At 42.4% G+C, this 21,913-nt stretch overlaps 1 protein-coding gene across 1 annotated transcript in view; it reads right to left on the minus strand.

The window, feature by feature from the left end:
- RYR2 (ryanodine receptor 2) overlaps positions 1-21,913 on the minus strand; it is a 3,071,198-nt gene that overhangs the window by 376,855 nt on the left and 2,672,430 nt on the right. The window contains exons 87-89 of the mRNA XM_078648003.1: positions 14,798-14,945; positions 13,040-13,126; positions 6,430-6,651 (exon numbers count right to left, since the gene is read on the minus strand). Of these exons, the coding sequence (XP_078504129.1) occupies positions 6,430-6,651; positions 13,040-13,126; positions 14,798-14,945 (457 nt within the window). The remainder of the gene's footprint in view (positions 1-6,429; positions 6,652-13,039; positions 13,127-14,797; positions 14,946-21,913) is intronic.

The following is a 21,913-nucleotide window of genomic DNA, read 5'->3' on the forward strand; positions in this document are numbered from 1 at the left end:
TAAGGCCAACCGCAATAGAGCACCAGTCGCATACAGGGACCAGGTTTGCCTGGGTGGAAAGTTTACCTTCTGACTTAGAAACTTTTATGGAGGAAAATTGGTTGGCAACAAGTCATTAGCAGGGCAAACTGGTTCCAAGCCAGGCTTAACGATGACTGGTTGCTGAAGAGCGGGGTCCCATTGCGATCGTCGATGAAGGTGGGAAAGCTCCCAGTTGGCGAAGTCCCAATTTTGTGCACAGGAAGGCATCAACGTTGATCTGATGCTGCTCAGCATCAGTACCAATGACGCCCACTATGTTCAGACTTCAAGCTCAAAGATTGCAGCTTTGATACCCACCCTGGTCTCCATCACTTCTCCTAGCAGACAGTTGGCAAAACATTTGTAAGACGCAGATCTTGCAGTTTGGGGATGGGAGGTGTACACTCTAACACTAGACAAGAATCCTAGACCTGGACAGCGCAACTTGGAAGTTATAACCCACTCAAACAGAGGCCAGCAACAGGGTCCAGAGCATTTCCAGTCAGTACTGGTTGCTGGGCAGTTGCAGGAAAAGGGATTCTGAAAGCTTGTTGTCCCTGTTGCTCAAAAAGGTCAGCGAACTGACTCTTGGAATCACTTCTTGTTTCTGGGTTCAAGCCAAGCATGTTCAGCTCCCTACAGGCTCTTCAGAAAGCAGGTCAGTTCTTCTTCTGATTCTTCACAGGCCCAGGAGTTTATGACAAGCAGTCTGAGGGTGGCAGTCAGCTATTTACCATCCTATAAACTAGCTATGTGTAGTTTCTCTAGTCGTCCCAGGGTTTGGTGCCTTCCCTTCCTAAGAGGCAAAGGAGAGCCAGGCCTTGGTGTGAGCTTCATCTGCCAGTGAGAAGGTAAGCATCATTTGAAGCTCGAGAAGGGGAATGGGTACAGCCCACAAGGCAATCCTGTCAAGGATGCAGTCCCCTTCTTACTCCCTGGTCACTTTATACACTGTCTGGAATCAATACACATCTCACCTTAGAGGAACCATCAGGGGTCAGGTGACAGCTGGTCTCTGACAGGAAGGTTTAAGGTTGGAACATGACAACTTTCTAAAAGTGTAATTTGCAAAATGGAAATAAAAAATCCAACTTCACCACTAAGTTGGATTTAAAATTACTATAAAACAAATCTTTGAACCATTCTATCTACTCCCAAAATTAATTTGGCCTTTATTATAGTTAATAGTGTACACCAGTGTTAACCTATGGGAGGGCCAGCTTGCCACAGAGAAAAACGACTATGGAGGTTTTTCACTGCCAGGACATGTAATACATTAAATATACAATTCCTAAGTTTTTTATACTGTTAACCCTGCCATATGGGCTTTTAGGGTCGACCTTAGGGAGTAAATTATAAGTATCAAAAAGGAATGTTTAGGCCTCGCAAAAAGCTTGCTATGCCAGGTTGAACTGGCAGTTTGAAACTTCACACCCAGGCTCCCATGGCAGGCCTGGAAACATATTTTATAGTGCTACTTTACTGGGTCAATCAAAGTAAGAGTGTCTACAAGGGATTTCACTTGTTTTCACAGTCATGTAAATTCACAATTATTTGTGAGTCAGTTACATTCGATCCGACTCCTAGGTGTCCTGTTAAGACAACCAAGCTGAATATAATTAACACAACACCAAAGAACAGAAAAGCACACGAGAGGTCCTAGTTAGAGAAAATTAATTTATCTGATTTTAGCTTGTTTTTAAATTGAGAAGGGTACAATTGAATAAAGTGAATATCAGCAAAAACGTTATGACAAAGATGTACAAATAAATTTGAACACACAGTACATAACAAACGTCAGCTCCTCTAGATCACAAAGCAAATATTATCCAAACATCAATAAATGTTGCTTCAGAAAACAGTTTTTCTTTGAGTTGACGGGACTGTCGACTTTTCGGTCTTTGTGGTCTCAGTCCATTAGATCATCATCAGGACAAATGACTTTATGCAGGATAAACAACCTTCAATGGTAATCAACAGGAGACAAATTGGCAGACAGCGTATACATCACCGGCAGTAGCAAACAGCGTGAGAATCACTGGTCGTAACGGACAACATAAATGTCAAAAAAGTAGTGTCAGCAATAAGTCTTCCTATATTCTTCTAGGGTGGAAAGAACTTCAATTTAACACCTGGTGTATGGCTGATGAAGGTAATCACAAACAAGGGGGCACTATTGGCTGACGAGTAGTCCCACGCGACGGAAAAATCGGCCGTGTTGCATCAAGGCATGTTGAGTGGCAAAATGAGTGCTGCAGCCCACTGAAAGCACTTACCTTACATGCCCTGGGTTAAAACGTGCCTATTAAGAATTTGCCAATTACAACATATTAAAAGAGAGGAGCACAGCCACTTTACCACTGTTTGGGAGGAGTAAAATGTGCAGAGTCCTATGGCCAGCAAAAATGGATTCAGCCAAAGAAGGTTAAAATCTGTGGAAAATACCATGCAGAAGATTGTAATTCCCAACAAGCCTGAACAACAGAAATGCCCTTACATCCATCAACCATAAAATGAAAAAGTTAACCTCATTATAGGTTGGGTGCAGGATGAAGTTAGACACACCAATGCATTGTGCTCATGTTCATCTATGCCTAACAGATTGTCTACCATGCCAACAATTTTGCAAACAATGGTAGGAAATCCCCCAAACATCTACCTTGGAACAAGCATTTTTTGAGTAGTAAAGTAACACCAGTCCTGCACCAAAAGCTCAAACAATCTAGCCCAATACAATTACAATATCCACTGAAGTCTATCTATCAGGAGACTTGTGTGGGCTTGTTGACTTGGATATTGCCCAGTCCAGAAGGCGTACAGCAACGTAGGCAGGTTCCAGGTTCCTTTACTCGTTGGGTGAGGCCCAGGCTACCAAGTCCTTCACTGGTTGCTTTTGAGTTGGAGTCAGCACGGTCTTCCAGGTGGAGGTTCAGGTCTTTGACTATGTTGCAATTGCTCTCGTCGAGGTTTATTGGTGCCATGGAGTCCATGATGGTGTTGGTGATGTTGGTGCATGGTCCCAGTAGTCTGTAGGTGAGAGTGTCACTTAGGGGAAGTTGGCTGAGATGTGGCGCTTGAGCAATAGGTTTTCCATGTTGGAGGATTACATGTTCATGGAGATAGTGCAGCTGATGGTGTTCTTGTGTTGATGATGATTCTGGCTCCAGGGTTGTGAAGTTTGTCTTGACTGATGATCTTGTAGATGGAGGTGGTGGCTACGGCTATGTGAGAAGCCGATGTAGGGTTCAGACAGTTCTCCGTGAGGAAAAGTGGGTCCACGGCTTTGTTATGCAGCAGGTCCCAGATCTACGTGGTATGTTTGGTGAGTGAGTGGGTTTTAAGGAGCATGCATGCACGTGTGGAGTGTTGTGTGGCTGGATGCAGGACTGTGTAGTGTGAGACATGGGTTGTTGGGTGCTCTCGGCAAGGGTGCAGTGCTTGTTGGGTGTGGGTAAGTGAACAACTTACAGGAAGCGCAGGTGGACACTCCCTCAGTGTTGTGAACTGCGATGAGGCAGAAGTTTAGTTGGGCAAGATCCATGTCCGGATGTGCACAAGTGGGCCAGCCTTTGGAGCACCATCTGGCTTGCTAGCGGTATAACCGCTACTTGCGTCTGGACTGTTGTTGCCTTTAAGTAGGCCCTAGGAGGCAGTTGCAAACATACCGTAAGCATTTTTACTTGGGAAGCCTCATTGGTTAAGCCACTTTGAAAGAGTTCTCTTGCTATGCAAAACTATGAAATCATCTCGAGAGGACATTAGGACTTCGCTATACTTATCATGTAGTTAGAGCAAGAAGAGAGTCAGGGCAAATACACAGTCCTGTTTTTCGGCACAGGTGGTCTTAAAAAGGCAATAAATAGCACATCTCACTTGGGCTGATGTTTCTGCATGCAGGGCTGTGACAACAATGGGGACATATCCATTTAATTTCACACCTGATCTTGGCCAGCATGTTTTCTTTGATCACCAGGTTGGAGAATGATTCCGACCTTTGAAACACAAAAATATGGAGGTTTGCTCACAGACACTGGACAAAATTGGCAGAGAAATACGATTGGTGAGTGTGAAAATCCTTTACCATATAGAATAAGAAATCGAGCTTGTCTGAGGGAAACACCTGCTTCATTGTACAACTCGGAATGCTTGCTATTCGGCACACTTAGCTACTACATTATCTAGTCTCAGGCCAACATTTGAAACATTCCTGTAGCATCTTGCTGCTCAGTGGGACAAGAGGAGTCATCCAAGTTGTACCCCGTAAAAAGGTCCTGAATCTTAGTAAATGTGGATGTCCTACATCTTCCTCCCACAAATGGCATATTTCCTATGTTGGTGTGAGCCTTGTTCACCTTAAAGTTCTTCATCCCACATGCCATTCTCCACTTAAGTATCCTCTGCATAACTGACAAAAAATTTGACCTTTCTGGAACTTGGAAATTTGGCAAATCTTGCACTCTTGTATATTCACCTGAATCCCCGTATGAACATTAATTAAGATTTTACAGTCGATATTTATGACTGGATCAGATGAGCATAATTCACTTAAGAATTTTTGAGGGGAATTATTTTACCGAATCATATGTTACCTGGGAACGGTTTACAGACTCAGTGAATGGCATTATGCCCTGGAGGACGAGCAAGCGTATTTTAATATACTAATCTGTGGAATACTTTGCCATCCTATATTTAACAAGTGGTTCCTTGTCTACTTTTATGGGAATAAAATCTTGGTGGCCTCACTGATAATTTGAGGACTTAATAGTACACCTTGTTTGATTTTGCTCGGAACAGTCGTATGTAATACAGGAAAGTTTGATATTTTAAACACTCCTAACATTCGACTTCATTATTAGTAGGCCATGTTTTTTGAAAAGTTGCTTTTATAAATATGCTATCTTCATCAATGAGCATATGTTCATCTTATCTGAGAACATAAATAATGTGTCATTCACACTTCACAACATTTTACGCTATGCAACTCACAGACACAAAACGGTATTGCTTTTGACCAGCGGAAGGAAATACAGAAGCTGCATCGGAGGCTTGAAATATGAACTTGACCCCTTCAAAAAGCAAACTGAGTCAACAATGTAAGTCATCCCATTAAGCCAAAAGGGATGCAACAAGCAGAGGCGAGGACATATTAGCTAAAGTAACTATGTGAGAAGCAAATTAAAGCAAGAAGAAAAGGGATAACGTGCTTTAAAGAAGCTCCTTTAGACCTGCGTGCTATTAATCTGAGCCAGAGAAGCCATGGCGAATTAGCAGTGTGAACAGATTGGAGAGGGGAAATCCAGAAGGCCAGCAGACCAGTAGGTCACTGTTCTTCCAAGAAACAGATGGGGATTTTTAATTACTTGTACAAAAGAGGGATGGGAAGTGTTGGATTTGAGTTCTCTAATTTAAACTTGATAGCTGTCACACAATTATGACCAAGTCCATTTTGCATGTAATTATTCGACGAAAATATGTATTTTGTCCATATCAGTATTCATTTAGAAGCCCTTTTACAGGATCAATGACATGATGATTTTTTGCAGTCCTAAGCTAGGAAACAATTTTGCCAAGTATGCCACAGTGGCATCAATTGCTGGCTGTGGGCTAATCTGAAACCGCTGCCGGTAGCAAATACATTATTTATTTATTTAGTTTAATTTAGCACAGACCTGGCACCGATTGATGAGTGAGGCCTAAATGTTGACCATACAATAAAAGTGCTCTCCTACTATAAACATCTCCCACTGAGTGAGGCCTAAATGTTGACCATACAAATAAAAGTGATTAATTACCTAGGTCTAACATGAAAGTAATATCCCCAAAATATTTTCTGAAGAAAAGTAAGTTTTTTCCCTAAAGAGGAGAACCTCAACAAGGCACTAAGAGTATTCTACAGATGCACATCATAGCAATCAGAAGCTGTGTTGTGTCATCTTGGCCAAAAACCATCCCATTTTTAGATCTCGGCTACAGTGTTTGCAAGACCTATTGTTTTCAACGCATTACAGCCCCTTGTTTATGTTTGTCTATCTCAGTTCATTGCTCCTCCTTCCTCTGTGTTCGTGTGTTTGTCCCACCCAGGACCATTTTGGTTTCACCATGTTCTGAGTGGACAAGTTCTATCCTTGCATCGTATCATACCTGCCAACTCACACGTGCCACTGTGTGACACCCTATATCGGCTCCCATCACACGGTCACCCAGTGGGGTGACGATACCACACTGAGACGAGATGTGCATGTAACACAGAATATTAGTTTTAGAAATTAAGAATTTCCAAAAATCAGAACAGGACACACAAACTAGGCACAGGCTGAGTGTCACTGGAGAAAGTGAAACTTCGCAGACCCCTGCACATCACACTCTAATTAACAATGACAAATAGGATGTGCTGTTCAAAAAACTCACTTTCAAACAGTAGTATCCAATAATGCAAAAGAAGGAGATGACCGTATGGAGGATGGCAAGGATGCGCAGAGTTGGCTCCATGTAGCCACTGCTCTCTTCCAAGACATAGTGCACAGTTATCACTCGACTGTTATGGTGGTACTCCATACTGCTCATCCTTGGACCAAAACAAGGGGTTTCTATGGCAATTTCCTTTTCTTCTAATACAGCAGAGGTAGAGACCTGTTGAAATGGTAGAAACGTTAACAATTACTTTGCTATGAAACCAACGATGCACTGCACAATTACAGACAGTAATGCAAGGAATGTTTTTATGTTCAAACATATATTGATTGAAAGTAAATGTACACACCACAAGCAGCAGTAGTTGATGGAAATTGCGAGGGGTGTGCAAACCCGAGCAATTTTTTTGTGAGGTTATGTGAAAAATTCACAACATTCCACGAAGTTATACTTTTACGGCAAAATGTTGTTGGCCAGAATCTCTTGAGACTTTTTTTTGTGCAAGTGCACACCAAAAACGTGGTTCAAAATGAAAACGTTACTCAATTAGACATTTTCTGTGTGAAAAAGTCTCCTATTGGTAACTTGTAAAAGTTTTACACAAGGTGTACATTCTCTAAAAACAATGGAGTCAATTTAAGCAATGGGAAATCTTTCAAATTTCGAAGGAGAAATGGAAATTTCTCCCAGGCCTAGATGTTAACAATGCACAGTAAGGTCAAAAACCTAACATTTTCTTGTCCAAGAGTTCCGTGTTCGAAATTAGTCTAGTTGTAGTTATACAATATGTCCAAATAGAAAATAAAATTAAAAAGAAATAAATCTAAAATCTTGAAATACTGATTTTTTTACCTTCACTACATTTAAGTCACCACATGATTATTAAAATGCGTGCCATGGCTATCCTACATGCGTGCAAAGGCTATCCTTACAAAAAAATTCAAAAGTGTACTAGCTCTGTGAAAGGGATGAATTAGCATGTTCTCTCTGTGCAGTAGATCAAAACTGTTCTAATCTAACTCCAAAAAAGCCTGCCATTGCAGCTCTTGGTACAACATTAGGAATTAAACTGGCTGTGACAATATTAAGTTTTGACTTAATCCAATCAATCAAATTGTTTTACACCGGTTTTCGAAAAGCCATAGCTTGATCTCCTGTCAAACTTCTCATATAAAATAAAATGAGTGCATTAACCTAGGTTGCAGACAAGTGGAATACAAGGGAGGTGTTTTGCTATGGGACTGAAAACAGCAGGGATTGCCGTGAATACGCAGGTCAGTTCACTGAAATGCGGACTAACATTACATAAACAGGGCAAATATTCACTCAGCAGCCTGCATCACAGCCTCTAGCCCCCGTGCGGTGTTATGGCTGCATTTGATCACAGGCCCGGTTCCAGGAATTTGTATTTGGGTGGGCCAAGGGTGCATTCGGGTGGGCCACTGCGGGCTCGATTTTGTCGCATATATGTCTAGGCAGGCCTGCTCCAGGGCCCTCCTTTATTTCTTCTTTGTCTTACAAGGCCCAGTAAAACGCACTATTTCCCAAATCTCTTTCTAAATGTGATCACTCTCAAAAAGTGTTATTTCCATGTAATGTCCCTTTGATGGGAAGAGGAGGTTTCTGAGGTGGGAGTATCAGCCAAGTGACACTTCTCTGTCTCCCTCTGTGCGAGCCGTCAGGGAGAATCCCTCTTCATTACAACCACCACCTGACCACGGACTCTACTGTGAACTCCCTTACAGGCTTGATTATCCACTACTCCTCTCCAGTGCACCTTATCTCACAGCTGACCTTGGGCCTCAGGCCCATATCAGGCACCATCAGGCTCCACTTTCATTTTTCCTGGTAAAAACATTAGTAAAATCACCTTCAAACTTAAAACATTGAATATAGTAGTAAATATAATTAGCACACACTTTTAAAGTATGTTCACAGTAGACCTTATGACCCAACTACTAATTAAATAAACAAAAACAGAAATGCCGGTTTCAGCACTGATGCGAAAGTCTTTTTTGGCGCCGCACCCGTAACCTCTTTTTCCGTAAATATCTTCACTCCCACCCTCCACCAGTGCCCCTCATCTTTCCCTAACATCCCCTTCCACCCCATGACCTCTTCCTCAAATTCCCTCTCTACCACCCTCCACCAGTGCCCCTCATCTCTCAGTAGCCACTCTCACTACCTCCTCCTCGGATTCTCTCACTGCCACCCTCCACCAGTGCCCCTCATCGCTCCATAGCCCCTCCCACTACCTCCTACTCGGATTCCCGACACTGCCACCCTCCAACAGTGTCCCTCGTTTCTTTGTAGCCCCCCCTATTGAACTCCTCATCGGACTTCCTCACTACCACCCTCCAACAGTGCCCCTCATCTCTCTGCAGCCCCTCCCCTCATGACCTCCTCCTTAGACTCCCTCACTACCACCCTCCACCAGTGCCCCTCATCTCTCTGTAGCCCCTCCCCCTCATTACCTCCACAGACTCCTTCACTACCACCCTCTGCCAGTGCCCCTTATCTCTCCCTAGCTCCTCCCTTCCTCAGATTCCCTCACTGCCACCCTTAAACAGTGCCCCTCATCTCTCTGTAGCCCCTCCCACTACCTCCTCCTCGGATTCCCTCACTGCCACCGTCCAACAGTGCCCCTTATCTTTACGTAGCCCCTCTCTCTTATGCATTTCATTTGTTGTATAGCGCTACTCATATCAGTGTAGTATGTCAGTACTTTACACCGCGCACACATTATACGGAGACAATGAATCATACTAGTATGTAAATCAGTCTACAGGGAATGTCACATAAGCCAATGAGGATTACAAGGTGTATGAATCACATGTCATTCATACTGGTGGAGTGTATATTTTAAGAGGGTTTTGGTCTGGGGAAACACAACCTTAGGATTTAAAGAGTATTCCATGGGGTCAACTTTACCGATGAAAATGTATATCTGCCCAAACATACTCATTTTAGCAACATTAGAATAATGAAAGACTTGGGAAGTTCTAACTATATCACAAAACAAAAAAAGCGAAGTTCTAACTCTACCATTCATGTTTGTATTCAGCTCTTTGAAGACAGTTCATTGGTTACTGTCCCATGTTAGGAATGCAACTTCTGTACTGCAAGTAACGCAAGGATCTCTGTGACAAAGGCAGTAATGCACTGAGCTATCCAGGGCTTTAAGTGGCCTGGGTCTGAGCACCAGCAGTTTTTTAAGGGGGTCTCGAAACGGGTCTCTATCGCGCTCTGTTTTGAGCCCTGGCACAGGTAGTCCGTTTTTTCCTGAACTGCAGTGACAGCAGTCTGCTGTCACTGCATTCCAGATAAAAGTGCCAGGGCACAAAACAGAGCCTGATAGAGACCCGTTTTGAGACAGCAGGCACATCGGTGTACCCTGTTCACACTACTCACATGTGTAAAGTTACGGCATGACGTCATGCCAGGTGAGCATTGTAGGGGGAAGGGAAATCCTTTAAAGAGAGTCATTTTCTCTCTGGATTTTCCTTCTCCTTTTGAAACTTGGGAGCAGCAACATTGTTGTGATGTCACCAGTACTTTAAGTGGAAGCTTTTGCAATATTATATACAAGCCATAGTTGCTGTTATCTTATGCAACTAACAACCATTGACAAAGCTGACTTGTAGGTAGGATGTTACTTGTAGCATCATATACCTGGATGCAATGACAGAAACAGTAAAATACAAGTCGGGCCGCACACTGCTAAACACAGATTTTTAACATACTGTTTTTAAGCCACGTCCTCAAATACATTGGCCACGCCCCTTTGAGAGACCCCCCCCCCCCAGTTTTTTCGTCCCACTTAAAGCCCTGGAGTTATCCACATAAAATACAGTTCATTAGCATTTAAAAACTACCAACAGACAAATGATTGCTCTCCAGCAGGATCACCAGCGTTATCTGGGCATTCTGTATTATTATTGTTGTCCTGCATTGGCCATGGTAAAAACTGTTTAAATGAACATGTGTGTTCTGCTGGGCCTGTGCAGATCTAAAAAAAGAAAAAAATGTAGTAACACATTCTCTTACCTTCTCTATTAGTCAAACTTTGCAGGGGTCAGGAAAGGTGAATAGAATTAAACAAACTTCTTTGCTCCTGTGCTGCGTAGAAAAAGAAATATCACAGCAGCAGGACAGTAGGCAAAGGTTACCAAAGGTTACCTTTGTCACAGAAATGATTTGTTGCCTTTCGCCATGCAGAGAGGAAGGGGTGAAAAAAGTAAACAAAGGCTCGTTAACATATACATGGTCTTGTAAAGACCTGTGAAGTACTCTGATGCGTCATCGATAATCTCTAAAACTGTCTCTGTGTGTGCGCGCCGGGAAGCTGTCTCGGCCGGGGCGCACACACGATGGAGGAGGGTTGAAGCACTTTGATCCCAAAGGCATTGCCCGCCTGCCTTCAAGCCCTCGCTGCCAGGGCCAAGGATCCTGTTTGGGTGGGCCAGGCTCACGTTTGGGTGGGCCGGGCCCACCCGGCCCACCCTCTAGAACCGGGCCTGTTTGATCATCTCCCTCCTCAAAGTAAATACTTATAGAAATGAATAAGCATGGCACATACTGTGATGACTGTTACTTATGTAAAATGGTGGCTCAGAGTGGCAAGTTTTGCAGTAGATATGGTGTGAGTTTTAAAACTGGGCTGCAGCCTCGTCCTACTAAGGCTGCGGGTAGCTTTCCAACATGCACGGACACGCGGGCTTTCACACAAAGGAGTGCTGTATGAAAAACTGCAGCACTGTGTTGTGTAACGGGCAGAAGAATGTGTAGCACAAAATTTAGCAAGAGTTGCCTCCCGATGATGTAATTGGCAGCACACAATTTAAATCTAACCTGTCTGTGTCACGCAGAGTCGCATGCTGCAGTGCAAAGACGAGTATGCACTGTCTAGAGTCGGCTTTGAACAAACGAGACAAAGGCCTCATGTATAATTATTTCAAATAGTGATTACCTAATTGCGATTCTCTGTGAATCGCAATTAGGTAATCGCTATTTGAATGTATGAAACCCTGTGTGTTTCATTTAGCCTTCCCAAATGGGTCGCAAATCGACCTAACTCATTAAAATTAAAAAGGTAGGTTGCAATTTGAAACCCATTAGGAATTGCTGAAATCACAGGGATGGCGGCCTGCTGGGTTCAGCAGACCAAAACAAAAAACATTACAAAAAGATGAGGGAAGGAATGTTGAACATTGTCAAACATTCACCCCCAGTCACAGATCTGGTTTAATCCATTGTTATTTTGCTCGCCACGCCATTCCAGTTTGTACCCAGCCATATGGAAATCAGCTTCGATCCTGTTCCCCATGGGAACAGTCTAGCCCAAACTGCCAGGCCAGGTCCTCCTGGAATGGAAAACAAGCATCGTGGGACCGGTTTCGGGGCATCACCTCTCATCAGCCAGACTAGCTTGAAACCGGAGGCGTAGCCAACACGGGACCTAACTCTGGACATACCCATCCAACTTAGGGTAAAAATGCAACATAAAAAAAGCAGACCACCATTTCTGTGATTGCTTTTAGATAAAGCAATCATGTTTTTTTTTGTAATGCAGCCCGTTTTCCTTAAGGAAAAGGGTTGCGTTTAGAAAAAAAAATGAAAAGTTTCATTTTTTTTTAGAGCAGGCAGTGGTCCCTGAGACCACTGCCTGCTCTTAAAAAAGATGTTTACAAACATTCACAAAGACAAAGGGGTAAAATGCGAATGTTTGCGGCCACATTTAGGTCACAAAACATTCCTACATACAACTGCGATTCAATATTTAGGGATGTCCTAAACACGCCTCTTCCTAATACCTAATCATGTGTTCACAATTCCGAAATGTGATTCGGTAACATATTACCGAATCTCAAATTAGAATTATTACATACCAAAATGCATTTTACTGGTTGCAAAAGGCCCAATTCTGCTAATTGGGCAGTTTGCGACGGGGAAAAGGAATGATATATGTGGCCCAAAATCTAGTACAATTTACAACATGGAGAAGCCAGCTCAGAAGTCAGACATGAAAGACGTGTGTTTTAGAGGATAGTAGACAAGTGACATGCAGGTATATTAGGCAATATACTGCTAGACCCCTTGCTTGTGCTTGCTTTTCTCTGGCATTAGTTCATAGTACAAAGCCAGATTTAATAAAATGGCGTCATCTGTTTTGTCCTAAATCCAAAAGTTTTTGTGCTTGACAGCTCAAATCACATTTTCCTTGCATACAGTAAAAGGAGGATGGTGCAACGCAAGAGTCATTTTTCAGCACAAAATTACTTTTGCGCATGAAAGTTAATCTGCCGCTGCTGTTTTCGGCGCTTTGCCATGCTCCGTGACAATTAAGTTTGACTTGTCTCATGCTAGGGCCAGTTCAAACCCAGTGCAAATTTGGCCCACGATTTCCTTCGCTATCTCTCCTCTTTAAATAAAATAACTCAATTTTCAAAATAAGTATTCTTTGTCAACATTTTTATCTTGTTTGTGACTAAGCCTAAACCAGAGCAAGCAAATGGGAAATTTGTGGAAAAGCTGGGCTTGGATTGAGAAAGGCTTGGGAAAGATGTCAGAGACCTTGCGTTAAATAATAGTGTTACTCATACTGTACCTTATAGAACAGGAGGATGAAGTTAATGGCGAAAGCAACAAACAGAGCTAGCATCCTCATGTTGTAGAAATTTCGTGCAAAATAGTTCTGTGGAACCAAAAGAGCAGAGACAAATTGTATTAGCTTTGAGAATATCATCCCTCGAGCTGGATATATATATATATAACGTATACTACTAATAGGTATGCAAACCATGGCACACATTAATTGAATTGAGTTCCAACAGCTGTGATCAAAGGAAGGAGAGTGCACAGAATTATGACTGAAAAGCCTTCATTTCAAGCGTCCTCTGGGTTTTTCGTGCGAGTTGCACTTCATATTGGATGACCTGCCCTTAGCAAAAATACCTCTTGCGCCCTTGCCAGTTTGGATTCCAGGTAGTGTTAACAAATTTATATAAGAAAGAACTCGAAAAGTGCAGAGCTTAGAACGACTGCCACAGCTGCCCACGTTTCCACGGGCTGCGTGTGGCTCCATGCAGTATTATGTATGTCATGGCAAAGATAAGCAAAAAAATGATGGCAAGGAATGGTACCTATGGCGTTCCCAGTGATTAAGGACCGCTGGTTCGAGAGCTTTCATCCCCCAATTTTTGTTATCCCTGACATTTATCATTAATGAATTTCCATCCAACCTCATGCGTTTCTTCCTATTTACATTTAAGCACTTTATGAAAAGAAAATGGTAAAACAAATCGAGAAGATTAAATATCCACACAAAAAATGGAAGAACCAAGACAAATTAGGAGTTGGGTGGTATTGAAATGGCTTCTGTGTAGAGGCTGTGCTAAATCTGCAAGACAATTCAGCACTTCAATTCCTTCAATCGTGAACGTATTTTGGCAGAAGAAATTCCATCTTTTAATTCTGCTCTTTATGCAACACTTTGTCGCAGGAGTTTCCATTACCCCCAAATCTAAAACCTACCCTAGAAGCTTAGCAATGTTACCTTAAAGGTTTTTATTTAGTATGCTACATGCTCACAGTTCACAGTTAAGGTCCAGAGGCAGTATTCGACATTCATCTAGCATGCTGTTGCCACACTCTAGTCTGAACTAAAAGTGGAAACACTTGCCAAAACTAGTTTTGGCCTTGATGAAAGGAAGCATGCAAAGTTGCTGTGCTGTGTTGCGTGTACAGGAAAGACCTGCATAGAGCCATATCTACTAAACCTTCAGCGCACTATCTGTGCTGCTGCATTTGATGCTGTCTAGCACCAATTCAGGCTGCATTACGACCAGCATTGTGTTTGTGCAGGAGCGGATACCTTCCTTCCCAAAGACAATCTTTAGAGACAATTTCCTCTTTCAATGTGTGATGCAGAATGTATCACACACAGAAACATGAAGTAATGATAAGAAATAAACATATTTCGGACCGTTATGCCACGGTTGGGGTGGTGTACCAATTTGAAACAACCACTATGAAATGTGATGCAAAGCAACACAAGCCGCTGTGTTGAGTTTCATTTATTTTCAAAGTCACACAAGACGGCATAAATCGCCTGTTGTAAATCTTACTAAAGCCTTTGTGTTGTCCTTGGGTCACCTTGTGTGACACAAGGACAACGCAAAGACTTAGTAAATCTGGGCATAAGGCTTTCTGAAATCTAAAAACATATCAGATATTTCTTACAGTAAGTGACCTTTGCTGCAACATCAAAATTATTTGGGTTTCTGCTATTTCCATAAGGGAAGGCTTCATGCGTGGTAATATACAATTGCAATGTACATTTTAAATGCTTTAGAGAGCCACTTACAAGTAGTTTCTGTTGGTAGGCTATGATTTTCTTCCAAAAGGCAGACTCCTGTACCTCTTGGTCCCCATAGCGTGGTGTATGGAGCTGTCTGACCTTCTGCTTAGGTTTATCATCTTTACCTTTCTCCTCCTTTTCTCCATCTTCTGCACTGAGGAAACAAGAAACACAAGGCTAGAACAAACTTTGAATAAAATCTGAAAGAAATTTCAAAACTCCACCATATATACTTTTTCATATACTCCCTTCAAAGGTATGTGTGAACAGCCCTGTACTTTTCTCTGGACGTTTCTGTTGGTATAACCTTAGAGTCTTTTAATAAGCTAATAGGAAATCCCAGCTGGCAGAATTTTTTTTTCTTCATTCCACAATAAAAACAAAATGTTTTTTAATCTCTTAAACCAAGGTGCTGGTAAACAGACCAGTGACCACAAGTTAAGAATTGCACATGTGTGAGTGACTTTAAATTTGCCTCTGAGAGTGTCTCAATTCTGCAAACAAGGGATTAGGTAGAAGGGATTTTCTATATAGGGACTGATTACGATCAGGTTTGGAAGGGCTCCAAATCAGATTCGGGTTTGGGGAATCGGATTCAGAACTCTTGTTTCCAACTGAATCGTACGCATTTCTGAACGACCGATAACGATGCGGTAAAACCATTCGGGCTGTCCGAATCAGGTCGAGCCTTTCGGAGCCAAATCGTACAGCTTTATGTACAGGGTTTCTGAGTGAGCGATTACGACGACAGATTTGGAAAGCCATTCTGATTAGTTTTTCTCAAGATGAAATGGCTGTCGAAATCTGTCTTTGGGGGCCCGTGGCAGGCCCCCCTTCTCCTGGATCCCTCTGAATCAGGCAACTACAGAGTGAAAGCCAAGTGACAGCATCCCAGCACACTCAGCTTCATCTTTTGCTGTTAGGAATTTTTACAGTGATGGTAAAGATCTATGAATAAACAACGTGGACAAGCAATAGGGGGAGAGGATTCTAGTACTGGTACCACAAAAGTGATCTATGAGTGGAGGCTGGTCAGGAACTAATCTCACATGAAGCCACTCATCAGATACAACTCAGAAGCAAAACGGATGACCAGTTTAATTTAAATAAAATTGCACTGATGCTTTTGTTTATGTTATTTCTGCCTCTGGGATGAACATTTTGAGAAAGGTCATCAAATTGCTGTACCCAGCACAAGCATGAGCAGGGAGCCAGTACACTACATTAATAAGTCATTGACGTGGCCGAGAATACAGGTAAGCCCATCTACAAGCCAAGAATGGCCGCTGCACGAACCCCTGAGTCTGCCACACCACCATAAACAAGTGTGAACGGCTACGTCACTTACGACTGCTGATTTAGATAAAATGCATGCTTCACAAGTTTTCTCAGATTCTGAAAAATCAGGAGCTGCAGCAGTTGTACATTTAAGGCTTGCCTTCTGCATTATTGAATATCAGATTCTTGGTAAAATATAGTTGTTAGACCTTTCAGCCTTAGGTGGTCTTCCCCCAAACGTTATGCCTTCTCCTGCTTTGCTGAATTAGTTTTGGTTGGTTTTAGGACTCTAGCCCTTTACAACTGCTAACCAGTGCTGAAGTGCTTGTGCTCACTCCTTAAACATGGTAAAATTGGCGTACACCTGATTGGCATATATTTCATTTACTTACAAGTCCCTAGTAAAGTGGTATGTCATATACTCAGGACTGGTAAAATAAATGCTACTAGTGGGCCTAAAGCACTTATAGCGCCACCCACCTAAGTAGCTACTTAAACCATGTCTTCGGCCTACCATTGCAACCTTCATGCAGTATTAAACTGTCAATTCGACGTGGCAAAAAAGATCCCTTGGCAGGCATATATCTCCCTTTTTATTACAAATAATTCACCTATAAGGTAGCCCCTAAAGAGTCCATAGGGCAGACTGCATTGTATTTAAAAAGTTGGAAATGTACTTTTAAGTTTTACATGTTCTGGTAATGAAAAACTCACACATTTGTTGTTTGCTACTCTGAGTCTTACCTCTCCAAAAGGATAACATTGTGTTACTTTATTACATTTAATAAGTGGTAAAGTTTGTTTGGGAGCAGGTAAAAATGTCTTGTCTGAGGTTTAAGGAATTGTAATATAAAATCTTCTTTCAGGGTAAAGTCAGATTTTTAGTCTGTTTCCAGGGTCACATGGCTAAATGTAGTTGGCAGTTGGTCTTTGTGTATTTTTCCCAGAGAGTCAAACAATAAAGGAATTGGGTGTTGGCAGAATCGGCCATCCAGGCAGGGTGGGTGGGACGGGGCTGTGCACAGCCACATCTGCACTTCCAAAACTCTGCCTCGGCTCACACCCAAAGAACTTCACACTCACCTATAGTGCCCTCAGACAGACTAGGACCAGGGCAGGAAAGCAGGAAATTCCATACACTTCTGTGGGGGGAAATGATGGCACCATGTGCAAAACTGGGACCCTCAGATCCACCATTCAGTGCACTTCTGGACCTGCGGAAGGACTCTCAGAGGACTTCCATGCTGTTGTGTCCTGCTGTGTACTTCAGAGGGCTGCCCTACTGCACCAAGAAGACTGCCCTGCTGCCTGAGCCTGCCCTGCGCCCTCAGTGTACTGCCCTGTTGCTTGAGACTTGTTTTCTTGCTCGAGCTCTGGACTTCCAGAGTGACTCCATGAGCTAGCTGGCTGGCCTTTCGATCATAGCCTCAGGGACATAAAAGTCTCCAACAATCTTGTAACTGCACCTGGGATCAGTCTGAGTGAGTCGACACCCTCCAAGTGGTGCCCGTCCAGTCCTGGTGTCCAGATAACCCAAATCCAGTGCTTAGGACTTTCTGACAAAACCTGCTTTAAAAACCAGAGAGGAGATTGGGACCTACCTGCTTGCCCACCCACCCAAGGTGCATCACCAGTTGGCTGGACTTTACAGCAGCTACCGTTATGTTCCTCTTCGCAGCAGCAAATCCTGTTCAGAGGCTCCTCGCAGAAGGGCTAGCTGGCCTTGTCAAGCCATTCTCAGCTACAGCCTGCAGTTTTATCTGTCGGGAGATTTACAATTTCCATAAAAGAGACTAACTCCAAACTTAGAAATCTTCGCCACAACTTTGTCCAGCAGCTCCCCGATGATGAGGATGCCTCCTCCTCAGACACTGCCAACTACCTTGCCCTGTTAAGCTTTACTTTTACAGGCATTGTTCTTCAAAACTTCTTCTAAGTCCAAAGGTAAGGAGAAACTGTGCCCAATACGTTATGTATACAAACCGTACACCATTACAGTTAGCCATAGTGTTTAACTTTGCACCAGTCTCACGTGACTAGATTTCTGCGGTTGGAAAGTTGATATTTTAGGCGCTAATTTTCATTATGAATTTTAAAAATTCCTAACTCCGATTCTACTGATAGGATTTTTATTGTTTGGTATCAAATAATTTATTGAAATGCACTCTATTTTTCTAATTTGGTGTGGGATTTTTCTTCTGTTGTGCTGTCACATTATGATTGTTTAAGTGCTGCATAAATACTTTACACTTTGTTTCTAGGTTAAGCCTGACTGCTCTTGTGCAAGCTAGCAGGAGGTTAGGTACAGGTTAATTTAGTGACTTCTTTGGTTCAATCTGACAGGGATTGTGGGTGTTGCTTTAGTAGGGTTTCAGCCTCCTCAATCAACAACCCAAAATTTTACAATAATGATTATATTAAAAATGTTATTGAAGATTATGAACTTGACTTATTCTTGTGAGTGAAACAGGGATGTAAGCTACTTCAGTCACTGATAATTTATCTATTTGTTCCATCTATATTAAACATTTTTCATGTTGATCCAGTGACCAGAATGGTGGAGGCGTTAGATGTTATTCATCAGAAACAGTTAGATTTTATTAATATGATTGTCTTGATGCAGGTGTCCAACTGCTTTGCGTTTTCATGATATCTCTACAACCGTTTCTGGTTTATTGCCCTTTGGATTGGTAATAAAGTTTGGTGAAGAGTTTTCTAACTTTATTGCCTATATGATTCTGAATGGCTTTAAATGCATTGTTTTGGTGATTTTAACATGAGAGTAGTGGTTTTTAATCACTCATCTGCTAAAGCACTGATGGAGATGTGTACCACTAGGCCTCACAAAAGAGGAATGCCCCCATGGCTAGTGCAGGCCACTGTATTATCCTAATACTCGTGCCTGACAAATGCATCTCTGATTTTCAACATTTTCCTATTACATAGCCTGATCACTCAGCAATTGAGTTAACACTAATTTACTGATATTCAGTTGTATGGAATTGTACCACAAGCTCCATAAAGAAACAAAGCCATTCTAAGATTAAGGAAGAACATACCTGTACATCATTAACCCCTTGCGTGCTGCTGTCGGCCGTTGGCCAACAGCAGCACTACCTCGCTAGTGCTGCCGTCCGCCAACGGCCGACGCGGCCCCGCCCATTTTGCAGAAGTGCCGCACTGCTGCGAAATCGCGGACGTGGCAAAGGGGTTAAGGAATAAACAATACTTAAAACATCCAAAAGGTGAATAATTCTGTGTTTGAAACTTGGATCACTTCAGCTTTGGATTATTTGGCTCTAGATAGATCCACTCCCTCCCATCCCTCTGTGCCTGCTGCCCTCCAGTGCATTTATTCACTGTTGAAGCCACACTGTCCTATAATATGCTAGGATGCACATTACATTGTAAGTACAGGACGAAAGACAACAAAAGGGAAACAATTGGAGGTCTTAAAAGAAGTATAGCAAGCCTGTTTGTACTATCAGTCATTTTCTTTAACAGTCGTGAACAATTCCTTACAAGAGATTTTCATAATTGTAAAGGGTTTCATCCACCCTTCCAGTGTGCTGAATATTGCTCCTCCTTTTTATATGAAAACAGTATCCACCGTGGGATTCTTTTCAGAAAAATTAGCAACTTTTTTCCATCCGTTTTAGGAAAGCCACTATTAAATGTTTTTCTCTTAAACACCAAGTGGTACGTACACACTTTGGTACACTTTTATACAAAAGCAGGTGTAATAAATGTAACATAAATTGCTGACAATGGTTTCTGTGGTTATTTTTTGTATTATTAATAAAGGATAATATAAGCAGATAGTAATATAGTTAATAACATAAGTGCAGGCGACGCAGTGCTCCAGTATGAGAAACAAATATCACCAACAAATCCAATCTAAGGCCAGCCTGATCGTTCATCACCGGCGACAAACGGAGAAGGAGTGTGGCACATCACGTTCGGTGCTACCTAAACAATTTAAAAGACGCTCAATCTGAGTCCAAAATGTCAGGACCTGAGAATGCGGGACCACGCTTAGGTAGATTGACTCATGCCCATTGGACTGATGTGGGTGATTTTCGAATTATGATTAATAAGTGGGGTTTACCACAGAGGATTTAAACCAGATATTCACCTGATTTCCTAGACTGGAGCACATAATTGCTAGTGGATAGTGGCTAGTTAGTTATGGTAGTAAGTCAGATGATTATTGTCCAGAGGAGACCACAGGACTCAATAGGGGTTGAAGCGTTGACATTTGTTTCACTTGGTTGTTTAATTAACAATTGGTTCACATGCTGTAATGTAAAATATACTTGTATTTCTCTGTAATACAAAGTACCAGTCACCTTTTGCTTTTTGGTGTCTTATGTGTATACTTTGTATTTGTTTCTCACACTGGAGCACTGCGTCGCCTGCACTTATGTTATTATGTTATTAACTATATTACTATCTGCTTATATTATCCTTTGATTAATAATACAAAAAATAACCACAGAAACCATTGTCAGCAATTTATGTTACATTTATTACACCTGCTTTTGTATAAAAGACTACCAAAGTGTGTACGTACCACTTGGTGTTTAAGAGTAAAACATTTAATAGTGGCTTTCCTAAAACGGATGGAAAAAGGTGGGGTCGCTATAATAGACGCCAGAATCTGGTAGGATTTTCAGACACCTCAGCCGATTCATCAGACAGTTCTGACCCCGGAGAAGGCAGCAGTACTGCAAGACGGGGAGGCTCACATCAGAATACTTTTTTAGCCAGGGGCCCACAAGACCCGCCCGTACGCGGCAGAGTGAAGAAAACCCAGCGGTGGTACAACCCACCCGGGGAGCGGAAGACCCGCAACAATTTTTACCAATGGTAATGACAGGTCACTGCTTTACAGCACATCAATGCTATTCCCATTTTTAATCTCTCTACTCACTCATTGGCCAAAGACGAACTTTCCCTCCTCAAAAAAGGTTTATCCTTTGTCCCTACAGTTCCACCTAATTTTATGGAACTGCAAACAGAACTCCTTAGATTCTTCAGACCTATCCGCCTCCAAGCCTTCTTCCAGCTGCATCCCACACCAGACCATACTGCCAACACACCTTTCCGGCCCCCATCAACTTTTCTGCCATCTGCAGGAATGATACCTACGGAAATACTTACCTTCGAAAAAATGGTTCTGAAGGACCTATCCATCTTACAGAACAATAAAAGGTTCATTCCTTTCAATATCACACTAAAAGAAAAACAAGCAATCAATCACCTCAAAACAAATGACACACTTATAATCAAAAGTGCAGACAAAGGGGGCGGGATAGTGCTCCAAGAAAAAATGGCATATATAGCAGAAATCCAACGCCAACTCGATAACAAGGATCACTACATGAGGCTGGCGTCAAACCCCACAAAAGAGATACAGGGATTGATCTTAAAGACTACCACAGAGGGAATCCATGCCGGCTTCCTCTCTAAAAAGGAATTCAATTTCCTGAATGTAAAAACACAGTGCTCTCCTGTAATTTACACTCTCCCGAAAATCCATAAAAATACAACCAATCCCCCTTGCCGACCAATCGTCTCTGCCTGAGGCTCAATTTTGGAACCGCTTGGCTCATATGTGGATTTCTGTATTAAAGAATTCATTCCAACCACCCAATGTTTTGTGAGAGACTCTATGGCAATGATTAATATGATTGAACACCACCCCTTCAATCCCATGTCAGAGACTCTATGCACCATGGACGTGGAGTCCCTGTACACTAATATACCACAGACGGCTGCCCTTCTGGTGATACAAAAGACACTGGACTCACGCCCACGCCCACATGCTGTTCCCAGTACTTT

The sequence above is a fragment of the Lissotriton helveticus genome, chromosome 6 (genome assembly GCF_964261635.1).
Source record: "Lissotriton helveticus chromosome 6, aLisHel1.1, whole genome shotgun sequence".
NCBI lineage: Eukaryota > Metazoa > Chordata > Amphibia > Caudata > Salamandridae > Lissotriton > Lissotriton helveticus.